General features: G+C 43.9%; 1 protein-coding gene across 1 annotated transcript in view; it reads right to left on the reverse strand.

Annotated features, from left to right (window-relative positions):
• Window positions 1-26,107, reverse strand: part of LOC121276046 (ras-interacting protein RIP3-like) — a 763,933-nt gene that overhangs the window by 400,409 nt on the left and 337,417 nt on the right. The window contains exon 3 of the mRNA XM_041183992.1: window positions 227-295. Within this exon, the coding sequence (XP_041039926.1) occupies window positions 227-295 (69 nt within the window). The remainder of the gene's footprint in view (window positions 1-226; window positions 296-26,107) is intronic.

The following is a 26,107-nucleotide window of genomic DNA, read 5'->3' on the forward strand; positions in this document are numbered from 1 at the left end:
TGTCAACTCTCCTATCCAAGCACATGGGAGGATCCACCAAGAGAAAACCATAGTAAATAAAAGTCAAGAGGAAAGAGTTAAAAATTACACATTATAGTAATTTTCAAGTGGTAACAGTAGAACCAGATTGGTCCTGGTGTACTCGATATTTAAGTTGGCCCACATTTAATTTAATAGTTTTCACGTCTGCATTGCATTAATTTCTGAATATTGTCTCAGACTATACCTGGTGTGGCTGAGTGCTTGACCACCTGCTGTATGATGGAGCACCGGCAGTCTTGGTGGTTGATACTCTCTGTAATTAAATAAAATTCAATTCAATAATGACAAAATGCAATCTAGAATACAGTCATGAAGTAAATAATATTTTTCCATATTTATGTAGAATCAGCTTCTTGACAAATACCCCAGTGATATTGTTTTGAACACTAAGTAAATCAAATTTTTAATAAAGCAAACTTGCCTGGAGGTTATTTTGAAATTGTTATGGCAAGCCATATCTTGTCTTTTGTAGTATCCTATTTTCTAATGCATTATCTCTTCAGCCTTGCAGCTTCAATATACAATGCTGCAGGATTTCAGCCAAATATTGCAAATTGTTTGGACAAAATGCAACAAACGGTAAAATTACATTACATTGTCTACTGTTCAAATAACATATTCGTAACATTAATGCAAAAGACAAAATAGCAAGGATGCTGGAAATCTGAAATAGAGACAGGACATACTGGAAATACTCAGCTAGTCAGGCAGTGTCCGTGGAGACAGAAACAGAGTTAACGTTTCAGGTTGACGACCTTTTGTCAGAACTGAAAAATGTTCCAGATAACTTTAAGCAAGTACAGAGGAAGGGAAGGGGGAGGGGAGAAAGAATAAAAGGGAAGTCTGCGATAGAAGGCAAGAGTGATTTAAATGGCAAAAAAGATGATGGTGCAAACCCACAGAGGTGGTAATGGGACGAGTAAAGAAACTAAAGCTGGTCTAGAGGAGCTGTAAATAGCAACAACAGAACCATAACAGCATCTGCCGGCTGAAAAACATGGGAGGAATGGTTCTGATTTAAAATTGTAGAACTCAATGTTGAGTCCAAAAGGCTGTGACGTGTCTCATGGAAAGATAAGATGCTGTTCCTTCAGCTTCTTTGGAACAATGTGGGAAGCCAAGGACAGAGAGGTCAGAGTGGGAGCGGAGCAAGAAAATTTAAATGGCCAACGACTGGAAGTTCATGGTCATGCTTGCAGAAGGAACAGATGTGTTCAGCAAAGTGATCACCCAATGTGCATGTGGTCTCCCCAATACAGAGGAGATTACATCATGAGCAGCGGATATAGTACATTAAATTCTTCTCCATGGATTGGCACCTTGACATGGTGGAGAAGCTTGTGCATTCTGATGACCACTCGAGTGAGCTTTCAGGAGCTCCCTGCTCCTGGGTAGGGCCACCTTGGCAGGAAGGACAGGGGTGGTGCCAGACAAAGTGCTGTCTAAAAGTCTTTTACCACAGAACAGGCGAAGTAAGACTATGGGCTGAATTTTTGCGGTGTTGGTGGGCGGGACCCAGATGCAGAAGTCCTATCCCCATTTCCTACAGATCCAATTTTTGCCAGCAGGACAACAAGCGGAGGGGAGGGGAGGGGCGGTGGGAGTTGGGGTGTGGCTCCCAAAGGAGGGAAACCTGAAGTCAGCAGGGCTATTTGAACTCAGTTCTGAGTTCAAACAGACCTCATTTTGGCAGGTGTAAGGACCTTAACCCATAGTGTGTGAGTCACACATTTTATGGAGTAGACGTAAACACTCTTGAATGGTAGACAGGGTCTGTATGTTTGTCATGATCTTAAAATGTTTGAATCACTTGGTCTTTAAAAAACACAGGCTATATCTGTCACTGACAGCTAAAAACAAGGCCTCTGCAGTTTGTTCAGTTTAAGGAGGGTGTCATTTCTGATGTGGGGTCTGAAAAGGAGCGTGTTTGTTTTTACAGACGATTACCCACTTGAGAAGATTTAAAAACTTGAATGGGTTTCTGGAATGGGAGTTTTTTACAATATTAAATGTGTAAAGGTGATAGCCGTATTAGATTGTTAGAAGTTTATTTTTTATTACATCAGCTCCTGATGTCTCCACATGTAGATACTGGGTAGATGGCTATGGAGATGGCATCGAGGGTATGAGGGACATGGGGGGGTGGGTGGGAGGCATTTCTGGCATTGAATTGGTATGGAGGGTATGTATGAGGGACCATGAGTTGGCACTGAATTGGCATGGAGGCTATGAGGGGCCATGGGTTGGTAGGTGAGAGGGGGCTGAGATGTGAGGACTGAGGTCTAGAAGGCTTAACAGATTCTTAAACAACTAAGATGATGTCCCATAGAACCGAAGCAGGCCTTCTAACCAACCCGCTTTTGCATTTGCCCGCCACATGCCCCCACCCCTCCACACTCTGCTTCCACGATTGATGGCACACCACCTAATAGCTTGTTAGAATTTACTTTGAGCAGCTCTTGGTCCATTCAGAGTACTCTCACTCAAATCTCTCTTGTAATAAATAAGAGAGGACCTTCAATGATTGGTTTGAGGTTAACATCACAGTGTTGGAATCTGCCAGCTTGTTCCACTCTTGCTTCCCATATGGTCAGAGTGCGGTATTGTAGATGGTGTCTCAAAGTATGTTTCACTTCACTTCTGCACTGTATGGGAATGCTGAAGAGTGCTCTTCAATTGAGTTATCTGGGTAGACAGTATAGCTGACATTGATACGCAGTCAGCATTTCTGCTTTGAATTAAAAACTTCAACGGTTGAATCCTGAACCTGGTGGTAACCAGGGAGTGATCTGTATTACAGACAGGGCTGTGGTAGCTGTGTGTGTTGAGAATGCTGTTCAGAGATTCATATGTGGTGATGATCAGGTCCAGCTGGTGCCAATGCCCTGATCTAGGATGTCTTCAGGACACCTTGTGGCATGGTTTATTCTGAAAGAAGGTGTGTCCATGTGTCTGTATGTGTATGTGACTTAAGTGAGTTGAAGGCAGCTGATCTGAAGGCTTTGATGTATTAGAAGATAAGCTAGGTTTGAAATGTTAAGAAGGTAAACATAGGTGTAAAGGGAACATTTGCATTTTTAAATAAACCAGACTTGGTTGAATTTAAAAGAGGGTGTGAAATATGTCACCTAGCCAGGGGTAGTTCAGAAACAGGGTTTATTTTTCCTAAAGATTATTGGTAAAATTGGTACTATGAGAGATTTGTATTATCAGAAAGGTAAAGTCCAAAGGCATAGTGAAACAATGGGAATTTGCATTTAAAGTGGAAAACATGTATAAAGGAGTGAAGGTTGTGTGTAAGGGAAGGAATTCTAAGGTCTAACAAGTGTGAAACCTTAGCATCTAAGCCTTAAGCTGCTGTCTACAAAGAACTGAAGTTAAGAAAGCTTACTTTGAATTGGATTGTTCATCCTATGAGTTTCTTTGTCTGGTTCTTTTAAAATCTATGGGCTGAATTTTCCCCCCATTGCGGGGGGTTGTGTGGGCGCGGGTGGGGGCGGGCACGAACCTGATTGGCACCCCTGATTGGGGACGCACCGCCATTTTACATGGGCAGGCCAATTAAGGCCTGCCTAGCGTGATGCTTGTCCATAAGTGCTGAGCGCTCCCTGTGCGGGCAGGGGGGGGATTCCCTGAATCATTCCCTGTGCTCTTTCACACATGTACACAAAAGAGCGCAGAGACCTCCCTGCTTGCCGACCAAGAATTCTGCCCTTTGTGTCTAATCGTTGCTTTAATGAAAATGTAACTGGGAGTTAGATTAATTAGTGGATTTAGAAGTTATCACAGTAGTAATTTGTGTTTCTATGTGTGCACTCAAAATTATTTCTTCTATTTAATTTAGTTTTGTAAGAAACCTATAAGACTTGGTGGTCTTATTACTACTGAATTCAAGACACACATCTCAAAATTTATACAAATTGTTAAACAATTGTGGCAGTTGTTTCAAGTTTCCCTTTGGGATTTGAGCAGCTCAGCATTTACTATCGGCTGTGCCATGGCGTCATGGTAACAGCAAACCTCAAATAGTCTCTGTCTGCTCTTGTTTATTTTTCCCAAGCCATTATGTCTGAGATAGGGGAGCCATGCCTTCTCTTGCGTTGAAATCTCCCAGTAGGTAAAAATGTTCTGACTTTGGGGTATTGATTCTGCTGATAACCTCTTCATAGAACTAGTCTTTTGTCTCTGTAATGGAGCACAGCCTTAGAGCATAGATACTCATTAGATTAATTGGCCCAATTTGAGTTGAGAGGCAGATGGGGAGAACATGTTCTGAATCATCTACAGAGTTCTATTATTGACAGTAGTGAGTCTCTTACAGCGAAGCCTACACCTTGTTCATGTGTTTCCTCTGAACTCTGCCCCGTCAGAAGAATGTGTAATATGAGTCAAATATGCCTCTTAGAAGAGTCACATTTCATCTAAAATGTTAACTCCGTTTCTCTCTCCACAGATGTGGCCAGACCTGCTGAGTATTTCCAGCACTTCCTGCTTTCACTTCAGAATTCCACCATCCGCAGTGTTTTGTTTTTATTTTTCAGGTGTGCGGTAGCTGCCAGTGGGACACAATGGTCCCTCCTGAGATCAGAGACAGCTTGTAACTCCCTCTCTAATACTCTATGAATATCGATTGGGCTTATCACTCGTAACTGCTGTCTCCCACTTGCGTTAACGCTCTACAGCGAAACTGGAGTATCTCCTCCGGGGTAAAATTTATGGAGACCTTCAGATGTTCAAATGTCAGGGTCCCCCTCTTCACAGCCCCAGCTGAGTCCAAAGAAGTGAAAAGTATGTTTGTTACTGACTCAATTACAGGAGTTGCTGAAAAGATGACATATTTAGACATCAGTCAAACTTTGGGATCCACTCCAGATTTTTTTGTCAGGGGCTGGAATTTTCTGCCCCTGTTGGCGCTCGGCGTCATGGCAGGAGTGAGCAGACAATAAGGCGAGAAGACCAAAAATTATGCCTTTGTGAAATCAGTTTGTGATCATTCGCTCCGCCCGTCAATGGCAGGCTGCCTTTCCCACCGCCGGATGCCGGGAACATCATTTTAATACGTCTGCATCTAATTATAAGCTCTGCTTGCCGGAAGCAACCCCCCAGCCCCATGCTGGATCATCCAGGCAAAAAATCACTCCGACGTGTTTCACAATGGTACATAAATGATGTGCGCCTGGTGAGCTGCACTTCCTGCAGGAACTCGTGGTTCGTTTTCCTACGTTTCTTCGGGCAGCACTCATGGTTATTAGCACCAGGCTTTGCAGGCAGCACCACATCACTTTTAGGAGGGCTCAAGGGCAGGTTTCTACCTACCAGACCAGCCATAAGGGGGGGCGGCTTTTCAACAGCTGCAGGGCTAGGGCTTGCTTGGGGAAGGGGGCAAAGTGGCCTCAGGCAAGGGAGGAGGCTGCAGGGCCAGGGCTGCACTGGGGAAGGAGGGTATCCCAGGATGTGTGCGTGGGGGCACATGTTGATCTGTGCAAGTGACCTCAAGTTGGTGAGGGCTGAGGAGGCAGCCTCCAGAGGAGATGAGGTCAGATGCAGATGTGAGGCTATGTGTGAGAGTGAGTGGTGATGTCCCTTGAGCTGGCAGTGAGTGAGATGCCAGTGAATGTGTGATGGCCTTGAGAATGTGTAAGTTTGGAGTGATGAGATAGTTGCCTTACCCTGTGGTATGGATGAGATCATTCATCCATTTTCTTCACTGGATGGCCAATCACTTGTGTGCAGCGTTGGCACTGACCACTGCTGGCAGCATCTCCCAAACAGGAGTGGTGAGACTGCTGGGCCTCCTGTGGCTTGAGCGGGGGTAGAGAACATCATGGTAGGCCTCCACATTGTACAGAAGGTGTTCCAGGGTTGCGTCACTGAATTGAGGGGCTGCACTCTTCTTAGTTTTTGGGGCCATGTCTCCACCAGTGCCCTCCTGGAATGCAAGCATTGAGAAGTGTGTGCACAGCTGCAATTTAAATATGGCCCCCGAGGAAGCTGCGAGGTAACAGCATGGCGGGCAAATCGGAGGCTGCCTACCTGTGTGACAGCATGTTTCCTGTGGCTGTTTCACTAATGAGGCAGGAATGGGACGATACGGTCTGAAAAGTCACCATTGCGGTCGGTGGATAAAATGTCCTTTTTCCCACCGCACTTAGTGCAAATCTGGGATGATTCCACCCAGGGTTTACTCCCTTAGCAGTCAACTCTCCAAGTATCCACAAGGCAATGGTGCAATTTGCCCAGAGCTGGGAGTTTGGATCATGAGTGCCAGAGCATTTCCACATGCCAGTGGGCCTGCACACTACATGTCTGGTAGCCAAATCTCTCCGAGTTCCTCTGAAGCTTTAGCCTGGGGTCACGAGGGACCCAGTTTCTGCGCTGCAACAAGGATACACAGCTGAGGAGTTGCCGATAAAGAAGCTATGTAAGTCTTCCTCTGACGATGTCTGTTTATACCCAAATTTCCTGCCAATGTCATTTAGACTAGCATAAACATTCAGGCCCCAAAGAAATTGCCAAACACAAACCATTTACTTCTTCTTTAAGTAGGAAAATTAAAGGCCCAAACTATCTATCATTCATGCACATTAGGCACGTCATGTTTAAGAACTTACAGTCACGGAAGCATTCAAAAAACCAAAATACTATGCACGTCTCAGTAATGTAAGAAATAGAAACAGGAGTGCACGATATGGCCCCATCATGCCTGCTCCATCGTTCAATACAATCATGGCTGAGCTACTCCCTCAACTCCATTTTCCAGTCTTCTCTACATATCCTTTGTTTTCCTGAGAGACAAAAAATCTTAGCCTTAAATATAATCAACATTGGAGCATCTCAGTAGACACTCTGCATGAAGAAATTGCTCCTCGTCTCAGTCCAAGATGAATGGCCCCTTATCCTGCAACTGTGCCCCAGCCACGGAAACAACCTCTCAGTGTCTACTCTATTAAGCCCCTACAGAAGTTTATATATTGAAATGAAATCACCTCTTGATTTTCAAAACTCCAGAGCATAGGCTCAATTTACTCAGCCTCTCATCATAGCACAACCTTCTCATCGCAGGGACCAAGCTAGTGGATATTTGTTGTACTGCTTCAAATGCAAGTATATCCTTCCTTAAATAAGAAGACAAAAACTGCGCACAATATTCTGGTGTGGTTTCACCAAAGCTCTGTATAATTGTAGCAAGACTTCTTTCACTCCTATATTATTTATTTATTTTATTCTTGAACTCCAGTCCTCTTGCAGTAAAGCCCAACATGCTATTTACCTTCCTAATTGCTTGCTGTCCCCGCATACTAACTTACTGTCACAAAAGCAACATACTGTAAGTACCGTAAATCTTAAATTTAAAAAAGTGCTGGAAATACTCAGCAGGTCAGGCAGCATCTGTGGAGAGAAACAGGGTTAATGTTTCATGTCAATGACTGATTATCAGAACTTTCTATTTTATGCTAACTTCTTGTGTCCCTTGTACAAGTACACCCAAGTTCCTCCAGTCATCAACATTTACAAGTTTCACACCTTTTAAAAAATATTCTGCTTTTCCCTTCTGTACTGAATGTGAGGTTTTAAAGATGGCTATGTTTTGGATGGTCTTGTTAATTCAAGGTAAAATGGAGCAGTGAAGAGGGTCATGTGATATGTTACAATTTCTGCCCAACAATAAAAGCCTAGGTGGCTTGGTAACCATGGGATGGGGAGCCAATGTTGAGGCTTACTGGGAGCAAATGGAAAAATATTTACACCTGAAAATAAAGGCAGGAGTAGTTGGGCTAACTGTGGACAGGCTTTTGGTCTCCAAGTTTTGGGAGAGAGAGGGGGTTGTTGGGGGAGTGGTGGGTAGGGAGAAAGAGAGAGAAAGGGGTCTTACAAAGACAAAGGCTGCAATTGGTCTGGTTAGCTGAGTGGCAAAGGCTGCAAATCCTTGATGAATTACGAGGCAGAATACGGGAGGGAGGACGGTCTCTAGTTGAAGAGATGAATCCCGTGGCACTCGGGAGACACTGGAAGATTTGCCATGGTGAGGCCGGGAGGAGAAAACACTGGAGTGGGCCTTACTGCTGGCAGTTGTTTTGAAATTTTTCTGAAAACTGAGGGAAGTGCTATTCAACAGTCATTTGGCATTACAACTCAGCGAATGTGGAGTTGTAAGTCTATTGGCAGATGTGAGTGATTGTGGACTATTTCCTATAAAGACTATAATCCTGTGGAGAGCATTCTGTAATATACATGCATGTAGTGTGGGGCTATCAGTAACATTAAAACATTGATAAGTTTAGGATATTAGTTACCTACTAACTAATGTTTAGTTAATGTTGTTTTTGCTTTGTTTGTTACATTAAAAGTCTTAAAACTTTAAATTAATCATGCAATTCCTTTAATTTGGTCACCGGGAAATCAAATATATTTTGAAAAATTATTAGTCGTTAAGGGGACCTCAACACTTCTTACTGTCAAATGAATAATATCACTTTTTCCCACATCTGCCAACTGTTGTTGACTCACTTAGCCTGTCTATATCTTTTTGCAGCCTCTTTCAGCAGGATTTTCCACACCCGCCCACCACCGGGATCTTCTGGTCCTGCTGCAAGTCAAGGGACTTCTGGCTGGGGCCCTGCCTCACCCACGGCGGGTCCCGCCCACAACAGGTCTGGAAAATCCCGGCCTTTGTGTCCTACTCACAGCTTACATTCCAACCTGGCTTTATATCCTCAGTAAACTTTGATACATCACTCTCAATCTTTTTGTCTAAGTCATTAATGTAGATTGTAAATAGCTGAGGTCCCAGCGCTGATTCTTCTGGCACTCCACTAGTTACAGCCTGCCAACTTGAAAATGCCCGTTTATCACTGTTCTTTTCTCCCTGCCTGTTAACCAGTCCTCTATCCTTGCTAATATATTACTCCTAACTCCATGAGCCTTTATCTTGCTTATTAACCTTTTGTACATTGTGTATCGAATTCCTGTTGGAAATCTAAGTATACTATATCCACATCGACTGATAAATTTGTCAAACATGATTTTGTGAAACCATATTGACTTTGTCAAATCACACTATTATTTTCTAAGGGCATTGTTGAGACTTCCTTAAATAATATAGTCTTCGTGAGGATAAATTTAAAAAATGCATACACAAAAAAAATTGGAATGAAACACCAGAAAATGACAGTCGCTGTTACCCCTAAAATTCTGGGCTTTAATTCACAGTTTTGAACCAGTATAACTACAATAAAAAAACCATGCCTGCAGCTTTAGCCTGGGATCAGAACCATTATAATAAGATAATAAGATGAAACACAGAGATTGCCAGATGGGCCTAAAAAGCAAGGAAATGTGGGTGTAGTGCAATGACATGCATAGCGCATTCAAGCTCAAAACATCCTTGATCATTTATGTTAGGCATTTACATTCCAATTACATGTGCCTCTTGACACCAATACACTGGAGCGGTGGGTGGTGGTGGGTGTGGGGGTGGGGGTTTGGTGGGGCGGGGGGGGTGGTTTCATTCCCTAGTATTAATTTTATGGGCAAAAATAAATAAATTTTGGAGAAAAACCAGGCAGAGACACAACGTGACCCAGAGAAAGAAATTTCCATAGAGAATTACTCAAATGTTAAAATATTCCACTAAAATAAGAAAAAGTATTCACTATCAAGCCTTTACATAAAAGTTCATTAAACTCTAGATGGAGCAATTTGTTCACTTCAAACTGCAGCCTGTGAGGACTAATAAAAAGGATTCCTGCAGTTTTACCTCCAATCTTGCAATTGGTTGCACTGCAACGACACTGAATATATATGAGTTGCTGGAACGTAAACTACACATATTCTGCTGCACAGATTCTTGTAGACTCCTTCAACTTTTTACAGTTTCATTTTGCCCATCAATATAAAGTCAAATATGTACTGAAATGTCTGAATCGCTTTGGAATGACTACTAATGTGCACTTTGAAGGTTAATTTCAAGAGTCTGATTAGTTAGCCTCAGCATGAAAAATCCCAAAACAAATATGCCTTCTGAGAATCTTATCGGCACGCAGTTACATTGTGGATATTTTTGAATGATCACTTCAGCCCTGGACTTCTGATCTCTGGATGACCTCTGTAACCTGGACGTACCCCTCAAGATACACTGGGGGACCTCATAGTCAGAGGGGAGAATTTTTCCTAGGGTGGGCGGGTGGTCTAGGTGGGAGCAGGCGGGGCAGGCGTGGAGCTGATTCCTGCCTGCAATCTGCTGTGTGCCGCCATTTTATGTGGGCAGGCCAATTAAGGCCTGCCCAACATTTTGCTCAGCTGGTAGCGCTTGGCGCTACCTGTGTGGGTGGGGGGAGGAGAGAGAGCCGGGGGCAATCTCCCTGAGGCACGGAGCTGCCTTGGGGAGGTTGGATGAATTTGAAAACTTTTAAATAAATAAAGTAAAAATTTATTTAAACATGTCCTCTTACATGACAGTGTCACATGAGCTGGGATATATTTGTGAAGTTAGGAAAATTTATTTTATAAAACCTGCAGGAAAGCTCACCCGACCCGTGGAAGAGGTTTCCTGAAAAACCTTAAGGTTGGACGGGCAGTGTTCTAAACAGCTTTAATTACTTTTTTTAATGGCCTTAATAGCATCATTTTATGCATTGGTGTGTCGGGCCGGCCCCGGTATGCCGAAGGCAAAATTCTGCCCTTAGAGTCATACAGTTATACAGCACAGAAACAGGTCCTTCAGTCCATCATGTCCATGCTGGCCATCAAGCACCTATCGATTCTAATCTCATTTTCCAGCACTTGACCCATAGCCCTGCATGCTATGGCATTTCAAGTACTCATCTAAATACTTCTTAAATATTGTGAGGGTTCCTGCCTCTACCACCCCCTCAGGCAGTGGGTTCCAGATTTCAACTACCCTCTGGGTGAAAACATTTTTCCTCAAATCCCGTCTAAACCTCCTGCCCATTACCTTAAATCTATGCTCACTGGTAATTGACACCATTGCTAAAGGGAAAAGTTTCTTTCTATCTGCTCTATCTATGCCCCTCATAATTTTGTATACCTCTATCAGGTTCCCTCATCAGCCTTCTCTGCTCTAAGGAAAACAACACTAGCCCAACCAGTCTCTCTCCATAGCTGAAATGCTCCAGCCCAGTCAACATACTGGTGAATCTCCTCTGCACCCTCTCCAGTGCAATCACATCCTTCCTATAGTGTGGCGACCAGAACTGCACATAGTAATCCAGCTGTGGCCTAACTAGTGTTTTATACAGTTCCAACATAACTTCCCTGCTCTTATATTCTGTGCCTCAGCTAATAATGGCAAGGATCCCATATGCCTTCTTAACCACCTTATCTACCTGTGCTGCTGCCTTCAGGGATCTATGGACATGTACACATAGGTCCCTCTGATCCTCTGTACTTCCTAGGGTCCTACCATTCATTGTGTATTCCCTTGTCGTGTTAGTCCTCGCAAAATGCATCACTTCACATTTCTCAGGATTAAATTCCATTTGCCACTGCTCTGCCCATCTATATCTTCCTGTAATCTAAGGCTTTCCTCCTCGCTATTTACGACATGACCAATTTTCCTGTCATCTACGAACTTACTGATCACACCTCCCATATTCATGTCTAAATCATTAATGTACACTATAAATAGGAAGAGTCCCAGCACCAATCCCTGCAGTACACCACTCTTCACAGGCTTAAAATTGCAAAAACAACCTTTGACCATCACCCTTCCTGCCACTAAGTAATTTTGGATCCAATTTGCCAAATTGCCCTGAATCCCATAGGCTCTTACCTTCTTGACCATTCTCCCATGCGGGACCTTGTCGAAAGCCTTACTGAAGTACATGTAGACTACAACAACCGCACCACCCTCATCAACTGCACTACCCTGATTTACACAACTAGGCACCTCCTTGAAAAATTCAATCAAATTTATTAGACATGATCTCCCCCTAATAAAGCCATGCTGACTATCCCTGATTAATCCCTGTCTCTCCAAGTGGAGATTAATCCTGTCCCTCAGAATTTTTTCTAATAGTTTCCCTACCACTGATGTTAGACTCACTGGCCTGTAATTGCCTGGTTTATCCCTACTACCCTTGTTGAATAGTGGTACCACATTCACTGTCTTTCAGTCCACTGGAACCTCTCCTGTGGCCAGAGAGGGTTTCACCTCTCAGATGTCCAACACACCGACTATGAGGGAATTTCCCGGGTGGTTTGGGCTTCCAATGGGCAATTCCCCTATGTCTGGAACCCTCTGAAAAGGCTTCCAACTCTGAGTTAGAGTCGGAGACTTCCAATGGTTCCAACTTACCTACCAGAATAGTTACCCACCCAGTTCTAAATCCTGGGTAATGGTGCTACTGACTTCCAACTCTATTGGATCCCTGACTACCCGGCTATCCCCGTGACCACCTGACTATTCACCTAATTTGACTAGCCCCCAACCTGCCAACTAACCCAGAACCTGTGACTACACCCCCTAATCACCCAATTACCCACCCGATCACCCCCAGCTACCATCTGACTATTCCCTGACCACCATCTGTACCACTCCTCTGGCCCCCAACTCCCAACCCACAATACCCCCTCATCCATTTACCCGCTATCCTACCTCCTCACCCAGCAACTTGCCACCCTACCCCCTTATCTATCTACCTGCTACACTACTCCCTCATCCATGTACCTGCCAGCCCAGCCCCTCACCCACCCATCTGTCAATCTAGCAGCTCACCCACTTACCTGTCACCCTACCCCCTCACCCACTTAACCTTACACATGTACCTTCTCTTCGTAGCTTCTCAAAGGGGCTTTGGGACCTTTAAGCTTTCTACTTATCAGAATATGGCAGTTAGTGCTGTAAAAAGGGAGCATAGTTTCCACATTGATTCTCCTCGCTATGAGGATTGCTGCACTGTTGTGAGTTTGGAAAGAACCTCAGTGAGATACGGGCCTGAAAAATCGTTAGAAGGTAAGTAGGTAACTTTTTGTCTGATCTGGGTCAGAAATAGGGATTCTGACATGGATCAGAAGTTCTAGTCCTTCATCTTTAAGTGTAAAGCTTAGTTCAGTGGTAGCAGTCATGTCTCTGAGTCAAGAGGTTATTGGCTCAAGCACCAGTCCCCGACTTGAGTACAATAACCCAGGCCTTTAGGAATGCTGCATTGTCAGTGAGGGTGATGACCCTTTTTCTCAATGGTAACAGGAAAACATGTGAAAAAAACTCTGAATAATGGACGATGCCCATTCTGATTTTCAGGTAAACCTTGATTTACGTAACAGAAATATTGGCCTAAGGAATATATTGAGAATCGTGTTCTACAACATTTTTAGGGCTCTGCCATCCCAAACAGCAAGCTGCCTATAAGCAGAGTGATTAGCGCTGGCAGCTTGCCTCCTGTATTTAAATGAGGCCTAATCACAAATATATATCTAGGCTACATGTTGCAAAACTGAATACAATTTTATGAATTGGGCTGTTTACTTAGGCTATGATATCTTTCAACGTAAAATTAAACACTGAAGGAATCACTCAAAGACTATTTCAGCAATGCCAACGCTAAAATCAGCTGAACATTTGGCTTGAATTGCATCTCTCAGACTTTGAATATTTGTAAAAAATCTACAAGAACTCTAAAAATACTCTTATGGGGTAGTTAAATGAGCAGGAATACAACTTGAATTGCTCTGTATGCTAATTCTTGATGATACAGTACCATATTTATTATTTGAATATCCTATGGAAAGTCAAGTGATAAAGAAATGCAAGAATGCGTAATTCTGAGAGTTTTGCAGCTGCCAATCTAAGTTTATATTAAGAGAAATACGCTGCAGCCAGTACGAATTTCATGATTAAATTAATCTTGGCATGTTTGTGTTATCTTTTCAGTTAGGAAAAACTCTTTACAGTTTATAATATTTCTGAAGCTGAGTTTGCTTTAAATAGCTTCTTATGCATACAGAAGGCATGTTGAGATTAGCAGCAATATCTGTCCTTGCCTTCACATACATATTCAGCAGTAGGACTATGTGTTTTATAACAAAGTATCCATACAATGTTACCCATCCTATTAAGTACATCCCTAAGTTAATGATACAACTAAATAACAATATTTTCCTGAAGTGCAGAGTTGCCGATTTTAACAAATTTACTTTAATCCAAAAAGTACATTATTTCAATCAAAGTACACCCTCAAAATTAATGTTGCCCATGTGCTACTACACACAGAACTGCCTCAGCACCAAAATGAAAGCTACTGGGGTAAATTTTGCAAGACCCCATATTCACAAGCAACTGGTCGCAGACTAGTAATTCACGGAAGTCACGTACACGATTTTTGTCTGTTGACTTAAGTAGCAGGAAAGCAGCACCTTTCATGGCCTCAGTACATTCGAAGCTGTTTTACAGTGAATCAAGTACTTTAGAATTGCTGTAGCCATTGTTTATATTTCTTGGGTAGGACTAGAATTCCCAAAATTCTGACTCAGAGAGACTAGTTAACAACATGAAGTTCTGAAGAAGGATCATAGGGACTTGAAACTGTTTCTCTCTCCACATATGCTGTCAGACTTGTTGAGTTCTTCCGGCATTTTCTGTTTTCATTTTAGTTAACAACATGGCTTGTTAAATACAAAGAGAACCAGTTTCACAGTCACATGTTTCAGGCTGTGAGTTTGTGAAACCTTACGCAGAAACGTATTGAAAAGTAAAGAAGGCACTTGGGGCAAGAAGGTGGGTTGCCCCAATTCTTGGACTTGGGTGTCACAATGCATAACGTGCCTGCTCCTGTTCAGATTATGTGGGCAACCTGCAAAATCCATGTACACATCTGATTTGAACACTGGGTGGAGAGCCTTCAGCACTGCTCTCTGTTCCTAAATGTTGTCAGTGAGCTCTGTATATCAGACAATTTGCAATAGAAAACTTCCAAAGAATTAATTTACCTGAAATCAGTGTGCCTGTCCCTATAAAAATATTGCTACTGCAGGGCCCATCTTGCAGTTTAAGCCTCTTATTTTTATGAGCAAAGCAACAGAGGCATTGTTTGGAAATTAACTGCCCAATTTTGGGCTGTGTGACCACTGGATAGTGTTAAGAAACTTATGCTTATCTTTAGGGTTCAGCAAATCTGGTTCTGACGAACCTTGAGGTTCTTGCACATGCCAGAGCTGGGAAATGGTCACACGTGCGCAGTTGGGTTTTTTTTTTACATTCTTCAGGCTGGGTACCGGCCCTGCGTGCCTGGTCAGAGGAAACAGAACAGTGCAAAAAGGCAAGTCAGATGACCTTATACGGAGGACCATTATCTTGTAGGTATCCCAGGGAGCAGATCATATGAATTAGGAGGAGTAGGCCACTCGGCCCCTTGAGCCCGCTCCTCCATTTAAGAAGATCATGGCTGACCTGATTGTAACATCTCCCCTGACCTGGGGCAGAATTTTCCCCCAGTCGGGGAGGTTGTGTGGGGGTGGGAGGGAGTGGGCGCGAACCCAATCGGCGCCCCCAATCGGGTTCACACCGCCATTTTACGTGGGTGGGCCAATTAAGGTTGTGTGGGTTGGGGGGGGGGGGTGGATTCCGTGAGTCGGGGCCTACGATCTTTCACGCCTGCATTAATGTTGGTTTTTAAAAGCTAAATAAAGGAAACAAAATATTTTAAGACATGTCCTCTCATGACAGTGTCACATGAGCTGGGACATGTCAAGGATCATCAAAGAAAAACTTTATTTAATTTATAAAAATTTCATGAAACCTCATCCCGCCTGTGGATGAGGTTCCAGAAGAAATGTGAAGGCCACCTGGGCTCTTCGCCTGCCCGCCAACCTTAAGGTTGGACGGGCAGCTCATTCAACTATTTAAATTAGTTTTTAACAGGCCTTAATAGGCCTTTGACAGCTTGGTGGGCGTGCAGCCGACTCAGCTGTGCGGCCGCCGAACTGAAAATCTAAATGTTGCGCGGTGACATCGGGGCGCTGGTCCAACATCACCACACATCATGATACGCATCAGGGAGTGGGGCCATGCTCGCCAACCCAGAAATTCTGTCCCTGACAACCTTTCTCCCCCTTACTTATTAAGAATCTAACTAGTTCTGCCTTAAAAATATTCAAAGACTCTGTTTTCACTGACTTTTGAGGAAAAGCGTTCCAAAGACTCAGAGAAAAAAAGTTCTCCTCGAATCTTCCTTAAATGGGTGACCCCTTATTTTGGAACAGTGACCCCTAGTTCTAGATTCTCCCACAAGGGGAAACTTCCTCTCCATATCTCCCCTATCAAGTCCCCTCAGTATCTTAAAGATTTCAATCAAGCTGCCTCTTACTCTTCTAAACTCCAGCGGATACAAGCCTAACCAGTCCAACCTTTCTTCATAAGACAACCTGCCCAATCCAGGTATTAGCCTAGTAAGCCTTCTCTGAACTGCTTCCAACACATTTACATCCTTCCTTAAATAAAGAGGCCAATACTGCACACAGTACTCCAGGGGAAGAACTTTACCCATGTCGGACGGACTCGGTGGGGGCGGGCGGGGCAGTCGGGAAGCCAACTGCCGCCCGTGGTCAGGGCCGGACCGTGATTTCATGCTGGTGGGCCAGTGAAGGCCCGTCCAGCATGAAACGCACGCAGCAGTGCTCGGTGTTGCCTGTGTGTGTGTGGGTGGGGTGGGGGAAGGACGGCAAGCGGACCGAGAGAAAACTTCGCACTTGCGTGCGAGTGCATGCTTCAGGGAGATGAAATGTTTTTAAAACAAGAAATAAAGATTTAATAAATGTAATAAAACGTGTCCCCTCATGTGACTTTGTCATATGAGCAGGGACATGTTATTAATTAAATTTTAAAACTTTTATTTTATTCTTATTTGCTTTTGGAAACCTCATCCCGCCCGAGGATGAGGTTTCCAAAAAAATGCAAGGGCCGCTTGGCCTTTTCGCCACCAACCGTAAGGTCGGATGGGCAGCGAAAAGTTTCAGTTAATTGATTCTTTAATGCCTTCCACAGACCTTTTAATTTCCTGCGGGCGTGCTGCCGACTCCGGCATGTCTCTGTCGACCAAACTATCGCGCGACTGCGCATTGACGCCGGCAAGTTCGGCCCAAGTCAATGCGCGTCATTTCACCCTCGAGCAGGTCGGGCGCATGACCGCCCGCCGAGCTAAAGATTTTGCCCCAGATGTGGTCTCAGCAGTGTCCTGTATAACTGAAGCACAACCTCCCTACTTTTATATTCAATTCCCCTCACAATAAACAATAACATTCTATTAGCTTTCTTAATTACTTGCTGTACCTGCAAACTAGCCTTTTGTGATTCATGCACTAGGATACCCAGATCCCTCTTCAGCTCAGAGCTCTCTAATCTCTCACCATTTACAGAATTCGCTTGTTTTTATTCTTCTGCCAAAATAAAAATATTCACATTTTCCCACATTATTCTCCATTTGCTAGATATTTGCCTACTCACTTAACCTATCAATATTATTTTTTAGCCTTCACATGTCCCCTTCCTACTATTCTTTGTGTCATCAGCAAACCTAGCAACCATACTTTCAATCCTTTCATCCAAGTCATTTATATAAACTGTAAAAAGTTGAGGCCATAGCACTGATCCCTGTGGTACACCACTCATTTCATCCTGCCAAACAGAAAAAGACCAATTTATGCCTACTCTTTTTCCTGTTAGCTAGGCAGTCATTTATCCACAACAGTATGTTAGCCTGTACCTATGAGCTTTTATTTTCCACAATAACTTTTGGTGTGGCACCTTATCAAATGCCTGCTGAAAATCTAAGTACAGTACATCCACTGGGTCCCCTTTATCCACAGCACGTGTGATTCCTTCAAAGACCTCCAAAAAATTGGTTAAATATTTCCCTTTCACAAAACTATGTTGACTCTGCCTGATTGCTTTGATGTAAATTACCTGTTCAATTCACCTGCTATCTCCTTATTTTCCTTTATTAATTCCCCCAGGCTCACTTTCTATAGGACTACTTTGTTAACTATTTTTTAAATTTAAGTATCTATAGAAACTCTTAATATCTGTCTTTTTTTTTTTGGTTAGCTTTCTCTCAATCTCTATTTTTTCTCCTTATTAATCTTTTTGTCATTCTTTGCTGTTCTTTATATTCTGACCAATCTTCTGAACTGCCACCCATCTTTGTGCAATTATTTGTTTTTTCTTGAAGTTTGATACTATTTTTAACTTTTTTAGTTAACCACAGATGGTGTGTCCTGCCCTTGGAATTTTTCTTTTTTGTTAGAATGCAGCTATTCTGTGTATTCTGAAATATCCCTTTAAGTGTCTCGCACTGGACACAGAAAAGGGACAGGGAGAAGGTCCCAAACCAGGGAGGGGAACAGGGAGAGGCCCCAGAAGGTAGTCCCAGGTAAGGGATTAAGACAAGAGACAGGAATAGGTTCCCTTAAGTGAAGTTAAAGAAAGGAGCAGAGTAATTGATTCTGAATTCAAGAAAGAGTTCAGGGAGCAGACTTTGAGTGAAGTGCAGACAAGAAGAGCCCTGAAGATCTGAGAAGGCAGCCAAAGGTTGGTGGCTCTGTTCAGCGGGCCGCTGGGTTAAACGTACCCTTTTGGGACAGTGGGGTTCTGATTGGCACAACTAAACACCTGAGATTATGTGTGGAAAGTGAAGCTTGTGTGTACTCAGAGATCCAGGGGTAAAGAATCTCAGAAGGTGAGACTGAAACTCTGTGAGGTAGGTCAAAGCTGAAGACGTCCGAGTGGGAGCAACTTTGGAAGAGAATTCTAAGGTGAGGTCTTCAAATGTGGAGGTTGGAAACCCTCGTGAGAAAGACAAAATTTCAGTGAGATTGGTTAGCTCACAATGTGACAAACATTTGGGTGGGTTGTTGAGAAGTCCATGGAATGTGATTTTGGTCACATCTGTCTTTCACTGTGTAATGTGGTGTGTCCAATCAGTTCACCTGTTAATTCACATATACCTCATACTTACCCTGAATGTTAGAATATAAGATAGATATTATGGATTTTTTTATCGTTCTGAACTTGCACAGTAAGGTTTATTTTTGCTTGTTCAAAACCCACAGAATCTGTGGCTTTATTCACTTAAGCATCCTGAATCTCCAACTTCATCTACTTTAAAGAAAACATTGGTCCCTAACTGGATCGTCACCCACCACCCCCGCCCTAATATACTGGGTCTGGCCAAGGATAGTAACAATAGCAATAAACCAATGTCTTATGGCGCATGTAGTGGACATGCTTATGTACACCCACACCCTCCAGCAATGTTACACAGGCTGTTCAGTATGGGGCCAGCATTGCATCCAGCACTTCTGCATCAAAGGTAGTATCCAGAGCACAACTAGAAACCTCCAATTATGTATTTACACATCAAATACCTAAGAACTGTTGCCTGGTGCCTGAAGATGAAGGCTCAGAAGAGGAACAGACCTCTGAGGAAGGACTACGGCTTGATCTGACACTCACAGCCACCAGCGGAGATATTGACTCTGCATGTATCTTAGAGGGTAGTGCAGAGGCAGGATCAGCACCTGGTGATTCACTGGGCACAAGTGGGCTGCAGCCAGGCCAGGAGGAAGGGAAAACCTGCGTGGCAGCTTGCTAAATGACAAGGTCATGTAGAGCTTGGCTACAGAGGACTCAGATGAGCATTTCATTGGGGTGGCATAGAGAAAAAGACTGATAGGTACGCACAGAGAAATGTCTGGTGCATTGGTAGGTCTGCTAGGGATTCTCCTGTTCCATGGAGCATGGAGGAGTCTGACATCAATCTGACACAGGGTTTTGCACAGAGCTTAGAGCCCACCCTTTTCAGTGTGCAAGTTGTGACCAACTCCATGGAAATACTTGCGGGCATAATCATGTAGTGTCTGGTGGGCAATTTCTCAGCTTCCACTGCAGCACAGGCAGAAGCATCCCAATGTCTCTAGACCTGGAGTGGAAGCTCAGACTGAGGTTGTGAGATCTTGGCTTGTTGCCATGCAAGTCCAACTTGGTGCTTGACTGCGATCATCATGGTTGTGGATGTGCTCAAAGGGGCTTTAGTATCTCACAGCAATCCAGCAATCTGTGCTCCAACAAGTTGCTAAGATTACTGAGATGTCTTCCAGTGAGTGGAATAGCTCCATGGAGAATAAACCTGCTGTCCTCTCTCAGGATGATGGCATTCATACTCCTACCACTGCTGTTTTACCAGTACCCTTGGCGATGGCTGTCAGCCAGCCAGTTGCTGCCCATACCAAGGTGATGCAGTCAGAAGATGGGCCCTCAAGGTCCAGAGCTACTAGAGATTATACCGCAAAGCCATATGCTGTCTTCTTCTGTGAAAGTCAGCAGCTATCCACCAGCCATGTTGCACTGGGGTAGAACTGCGCAGGAGCAAAAGGTAGGTCAAAGTGCCATAAGACAGTCACTAAGGCAAAGCACAAGGGTGAATAGTTTAGTATTTTATGGATTATTCTAATGTTGTTGATTAAAGTTGGTATGTGTATTTTATTTCAAGATCTGCTCTGATGATTCATAACAGAGGGATGTTAAAGTGGGGACATGTTGAGAAATGGGGATCTGAAGATTCACTCAGGGAACCAGAGAGCAATGATACACTCACAGATAACCCATCTGGAATGTGGATTTTCTGGGTGCTTCCTCTCTTTCTCCTCCTCTTGGAGTACTCGCCAAAGCCCTGGTGGCAAAGGATGTGCCCCTATGCTGGCCAGGTTGTGGAGGTTGCAGCATGCCAACACAAATCAGGAGACACACTCTGGTGAGTACTGGAGCTCTCCCCACAACCATTGCTTCAGGACACAGGTGGTCTGCTCCACGACATTCCTAATTGCAGCATGGCAGCCAGGAAGTACCATTCCACTCTCTCAATGATGTCTCTGAAGAGATTTGCTTAAGGAGACACAGAAAAGACACTGCTTCCCATGTAAAACATCCTCTAAGAACAGATCAGATTTTGTATACAGAATGGTTTTACTTTGCACATATATAGTTCTGATGTGCATCATATTGTAATTGTGCCTACCCCACTGCCTCAGCTTTGAAACATCATTCACACTTGGGGGAAACCTGAACCCAGCAGGGCCATCTGAACCCAGCGCTGAATTCAAACAGACCCAATTTTTGCTGGAGCAAGATCTGTTTCCCAGAGTGTGAGGCTTCTGGTGTTTAAGAGTGGACATGAATGTGCACTAAAGGTGGATAAAGTCTGTGGAACTGTCAAGCTGTCAAGTTATTTAAATCCTCTGCTATTTAAATTTTGAAAACAAAAGCCTCCTGTGTCTCTGAGTTGAAAAAAATCAATGCTTGCAGTTTCAATATCTTTTTGTTGACATACGCCTGAGGGCTGTCATTATAGCATTATTATCGCATGACTGCTTCGACAACCTGTCAGTGGGGGTGGAGGGGATCTGTAAGTTCACAGTTTGATTGATGGCTTCAAGGGGTTATTGAGACATTAGCTGTCTTTGATATAGGGCTATGATAACAAATGTTTGTTTTTTATAATAGATTAAGTGCTTGAAGGGATCTAAATGTATTGAATGGGATTTTATCAATGAGAGTGTATTTTTATCTCGCGATGTCTGTTATTGATAGAACTTTATTTAATTTAACCTCAGCATGGTTCCTGAGCTCTGCTCATGATGGATACTAGGTGAGCAGGCATGGAGGGATTTTCTTTTCATTTATTCAGTAATGGAATGTGGGTGTTGCTGGCTAGGCCAGCATTTATGCCCAACCTTAATTGTCTTTGAGAAGGTTCTGGTGAGCCGCCTTCTTGAACTGTGTCCACGTGTTCATGTGGCGTATATAGTGCTGTTAGGAAGGGAGTTCCAGGGTGTTGACCCAGCAGCAGAAAAGGAGCGGTGATATAGCCCTAAAACAGGATGGTGTCTGGATTGGAGGGGGATCTGCAGTTAGTGGTGTTCCCATGCATTGGCTACCCTTGTACTTCTACGTGGTAGAGGATGCGGGTTTGGAAAATGCTGTCGAAGGAGCCTTGGTGACTTGCTGCAGTGCATTATGTAGATGGTTCACACTGCTGCCAATGTGCATTGATGGTGAAGGGAGTGAATGTTTAAGGTGGTGGATGGGGTGCCAGTCATGCAGTCTGCTTTGTCCTGGATGATATCGAGCTTCCTAAGTGATGTTGGAACTGCACTCGTCAGGCAAGTGGAAAGTATTCCATCACAATCCTGACTTGTGCTTTGTAGGTGGTGGACAGGCTTTGGGGAGTCAGGAAATGAGTTACTTGCTATAGAATGCCTAGCCTCTGACCTTCTCTTGTAGCCACAGTATTTATATAGCTGGTCCAGTTCAGAATCAGATCAATGGTAAATCCCCCCAAGATAATGATAGTGGAGGATTCAGCAATGGTAATGCCATTGAATGTCAAAGGGATGTGATTAGATTCTCTCATGTTCGAGATAGCACACAAGACACGAGATGGCACAGACAATGACCATGAATATTTCTTACCATTTATCAGCCAAGCCTGAATATTGTCCAGGTCTTGATGCATATGGGCACAGACTGCTTCAGTATCTGTGGAGCTGTGAAAGGTGCTGAACTTTGTGCAATCATCAGTGAACATCCCCACTTCTGACCTTATGATGGAGGTAAGGTCATTGATGAAGCAGCTGAAGACGCTAGGGTCTCAGACACTACCCCGAGGAACCCCAGCAGCGATATTTTAGGACTGAGATGATTGACCTCCAATAACCACAACCATCTTCCTTTGTGCTCAGTATGACTCCAACCAGTGGACAGTTTTCCCCCCGATTCGCATTGACTTCAGTTTTGATAGGGCTTCTTGATGCCCCACTTGGTCAAAAGCTGCCTTGATGTCAAAAGCAATCATTCTCATGTCACCTCGGGAGTTCAGCTCTTTTGCCCATGTTTGAACCAAGGCTGTAATGAGGTCAGGAGCTGAGTGACCCTGGTGGAACCCAAATTGAGCATCAGTTAGCAGGTTATTGATGAGTTAGTGCCACATGATAGCACTATTGACCAACCCTTCCATCACTTTACTGATGATTGAGAGCAGATTGAGTGGACAGTAATTGACCAAGTTGGATGCTTTTTGTGGACAAGACATATTTGGCAACTTTCCACACTGCCAGGTATATGCCAGTGTTGTAGCTGTACTGGAACAACTTGGCTAGGGGCTTGGCTAGTTCTGGAGCACTAGTCTTCAGTACTATTGCCGGAATATTGTCAGGGCCCATGGCCTTTGCAGTATTCAGTTCCTGGATATCACATTTTAGATATTTTAGATATCACATGGAGTGATATAAATTGGCTGAAGATTGGCATCTATGATGCTGGGACCCCAGGGCTGAGATGGATATTCACAAGGCACTTCTGACTGAAGATTGCTGTAAATGCTTCAGCCTTGCCTTTTGCACTGATGTGCTGGGCTCACCTATCATTGAGGAGAGGGATACTTGTGGAGCCTCCTCCCCTTGTTAATTTTTTTTGTTGTCCACCACCATTCATGACTGGATGTGGCAGGACTGCAGAGCTTTGATTTCATCTGTAGGTTGTGGGACCGCTGAGCTCTGTCAATTGCATGTTGCTTTCGCTGTTTGGCATGCAACTAGTCCTCTGTTGTGGCTTCACCAGGTTGACACCTCATTTTTAGATATTTAGGGTGCCGCTCCTGGCATGCGGTCATGCACTCTTCATTGAACCAGGGTTGATAGCTGATTTGATAGTAATGGTAGAGTGGGAAATATGCCGGACCATGAGGTTACAGATTCCTGTTGAACATAATTAATTCTGCTGCTGCTGATGGCCCACAGCATCTCATGGATGTCCAGTTTTGTGTTGTTACATCTGTTTGAAGTCTATCCATTTAGCATGGTGGTAGTCCACACAACACGATGGAGGGTATCCTTAGTGTGAAGGTTGGACTTCGTCTTCACAAGGACTGTGCGGTGGTCACTCCTACCAATACTGTCATGGACAAACACATCTGCAACAGGCAGGTTGGTGAGGACGAGGTCAAATAGGTTTTCCCTCTTTTTGGTTCCATCATCACCTGCCGCAGACCCAGTCTAGCAATTATGCCCTTTAGGGTTCAGCCAGCTGGGTCAGTAATGGTGCTTCCAAGCCACTCTTGGCAAAGGACATTGAGGTGCCCCACTCAGAATACATTCTGGCCCTTGCCACCCTCAGTGCTTCCTCCAAGTATTGTTCAACATGGAGGAGCACTGATTCATCAGCTGAGGGGGTGCTATAGATGGTAATCAGCAAGGGGTTTCCTTGTCAATGTTTGACTTGATGCCATGTGACTTCATGGAGTCTGGAGTGAATGTTGAGCTTTCTCAGGGAAACTCCCTTCCAACTGTATACCATTGTGCTGCCACCTCTGGTGTGTCTGTCCTGCCAGTGGAACAAAACAAAGCCAGGGATGGTGATGGTGGTGCCTGGGACATTGTAAGGCATGATTTTGTGAGCATGACTATGTCAGGCTGTTACTTAACTAGTCTACAGGACAGCTCTCCCAATTTTAGCACAAGCCCCCAGGTGTTAGTAAACAGGACTTTGCCGGGGTCACATGGCTAAGTTTGCCATTGTCCTTTCCGGACTTAGGTCGATGCTGGGTGGTCCAACTGGTTTCATTCCTTTTAGACTTCCTGCCAGTTACATGCAACTGAGTAACTTGCTAGGTCATTTCAGAGGGCATTTAAGAGTCAAACACATTGCTGTGAGACTGAAGTTGCATGTAGGCCAGACCAGGTAAGGACAGCAGATTTCCTTTCATAAAGGGCATTAGTGAATCAGATGGATTTTTATGACAATCAACAATGATTTCATGGTCACTATTAATGAGACTAGCTTTTAATTCCAGATTTATTAATTGAATTTAAATTCCACCAGCTGCCTTGGTGGGATTAGAACCCATGTCCTCAGAGCAATAGTTTGGGTCTCTGATTTACCAGTCCAGTGATATTACCACCACCTCACCAAGGTATAAGGGCAAAGCATGGTGGGTGGGGGCATGGGTTGGCAGAAGTTGGCATTGGGGCTGGGTACAGGGGCATAGATTGGCATGGAGTTTGGGGGCCATGGGAGATGGGTAGAGGAGCAGAGGTTGGCATGGCATGACCCATGAGGGGATATGGGCTGGCATGGATAGGATATGGGGAGTTGGTGGGGTGTGAGGGAGTGTGAGGGGAGAAGGCTAGAGGACCTAACTGTTTTTATTACATTGGATGAAGTCCAGAGCACTGAGAAGGGCCTTTTAAACAGCCTGCTGCGGCACACACAGCCCCTGTGGCTGCCTCCGAACTGATGCTGGGGGTGGTGGGCCAGACTATAACATGCACCTACACACCCAGAATGAAAATCCAGCCCCTTGGGGCTGTTTCTCCTGAGGTGGATGCACCAAACTGGGAAATTTCCCAACTCTGCAAACCCACCTCGGGAGTGAAAATTCAGGCCATGGCCTCTACTCCAATCATTGGCTTCATTGGTCCATTCCTCAGCTTCACAACAGTCTCTGGAAAAATAAATTATCCTGTTTTCTGTTCTAAAAAACTAACATTTAGTCTCATATTTATGTCTCTCGGTTTAGATTGTCCAATCACTGGAAACTATCTGTTTCTATGTCCATGGTCCCAGGCCTTCAAAATTTTAAACGTATCTTAAATTTACACCATAGCCTCCAAAGATTTTAAGGTTTTAACAAAACAAATCCCAATTTTTCATTTTGTTGTATTGCATTAAACCCTGAGTTCATTACATTTTGGGAATATTATCCATTCATGGTGCTGCTTTTACATTTTTGTGAATATGATTCCCCCTATCTCTCTGCTCTTCTCTATTTTCCAGCTATCCCTGAACATATATTTATTACTTTAATTTTCCTTATCAAGATATGTCATGGACATTGACTGATACCAAATTTTATCTGCCACTTTTGGATCATTCCATTATCTTATCAATGTATCTTTTGTTCCTCAGAATTATTCACTAATCCTCTGATTTTAATATTGTCTACAAATTTTCAAACCATTCCCCCTAGCACTACCTACAAATCATCAATGCACCCAGTGA

This window comes from Carcharodon carcharias, chromosome 3, assembly GCF_017639515.1.
Source record: "Carcharodon carcharias isolate sCarCar2 chromosome 3, sCarCar2.pri, whole genome shotgun sequence".
Classification (NCBI taxonomy): domain Eukaryota; kingdom Metazoa; phylum Chordata; class Chondrichthyes; order Lamniformes; family Lamnidae; genus Carcharodon; species Carcharodon carcharias.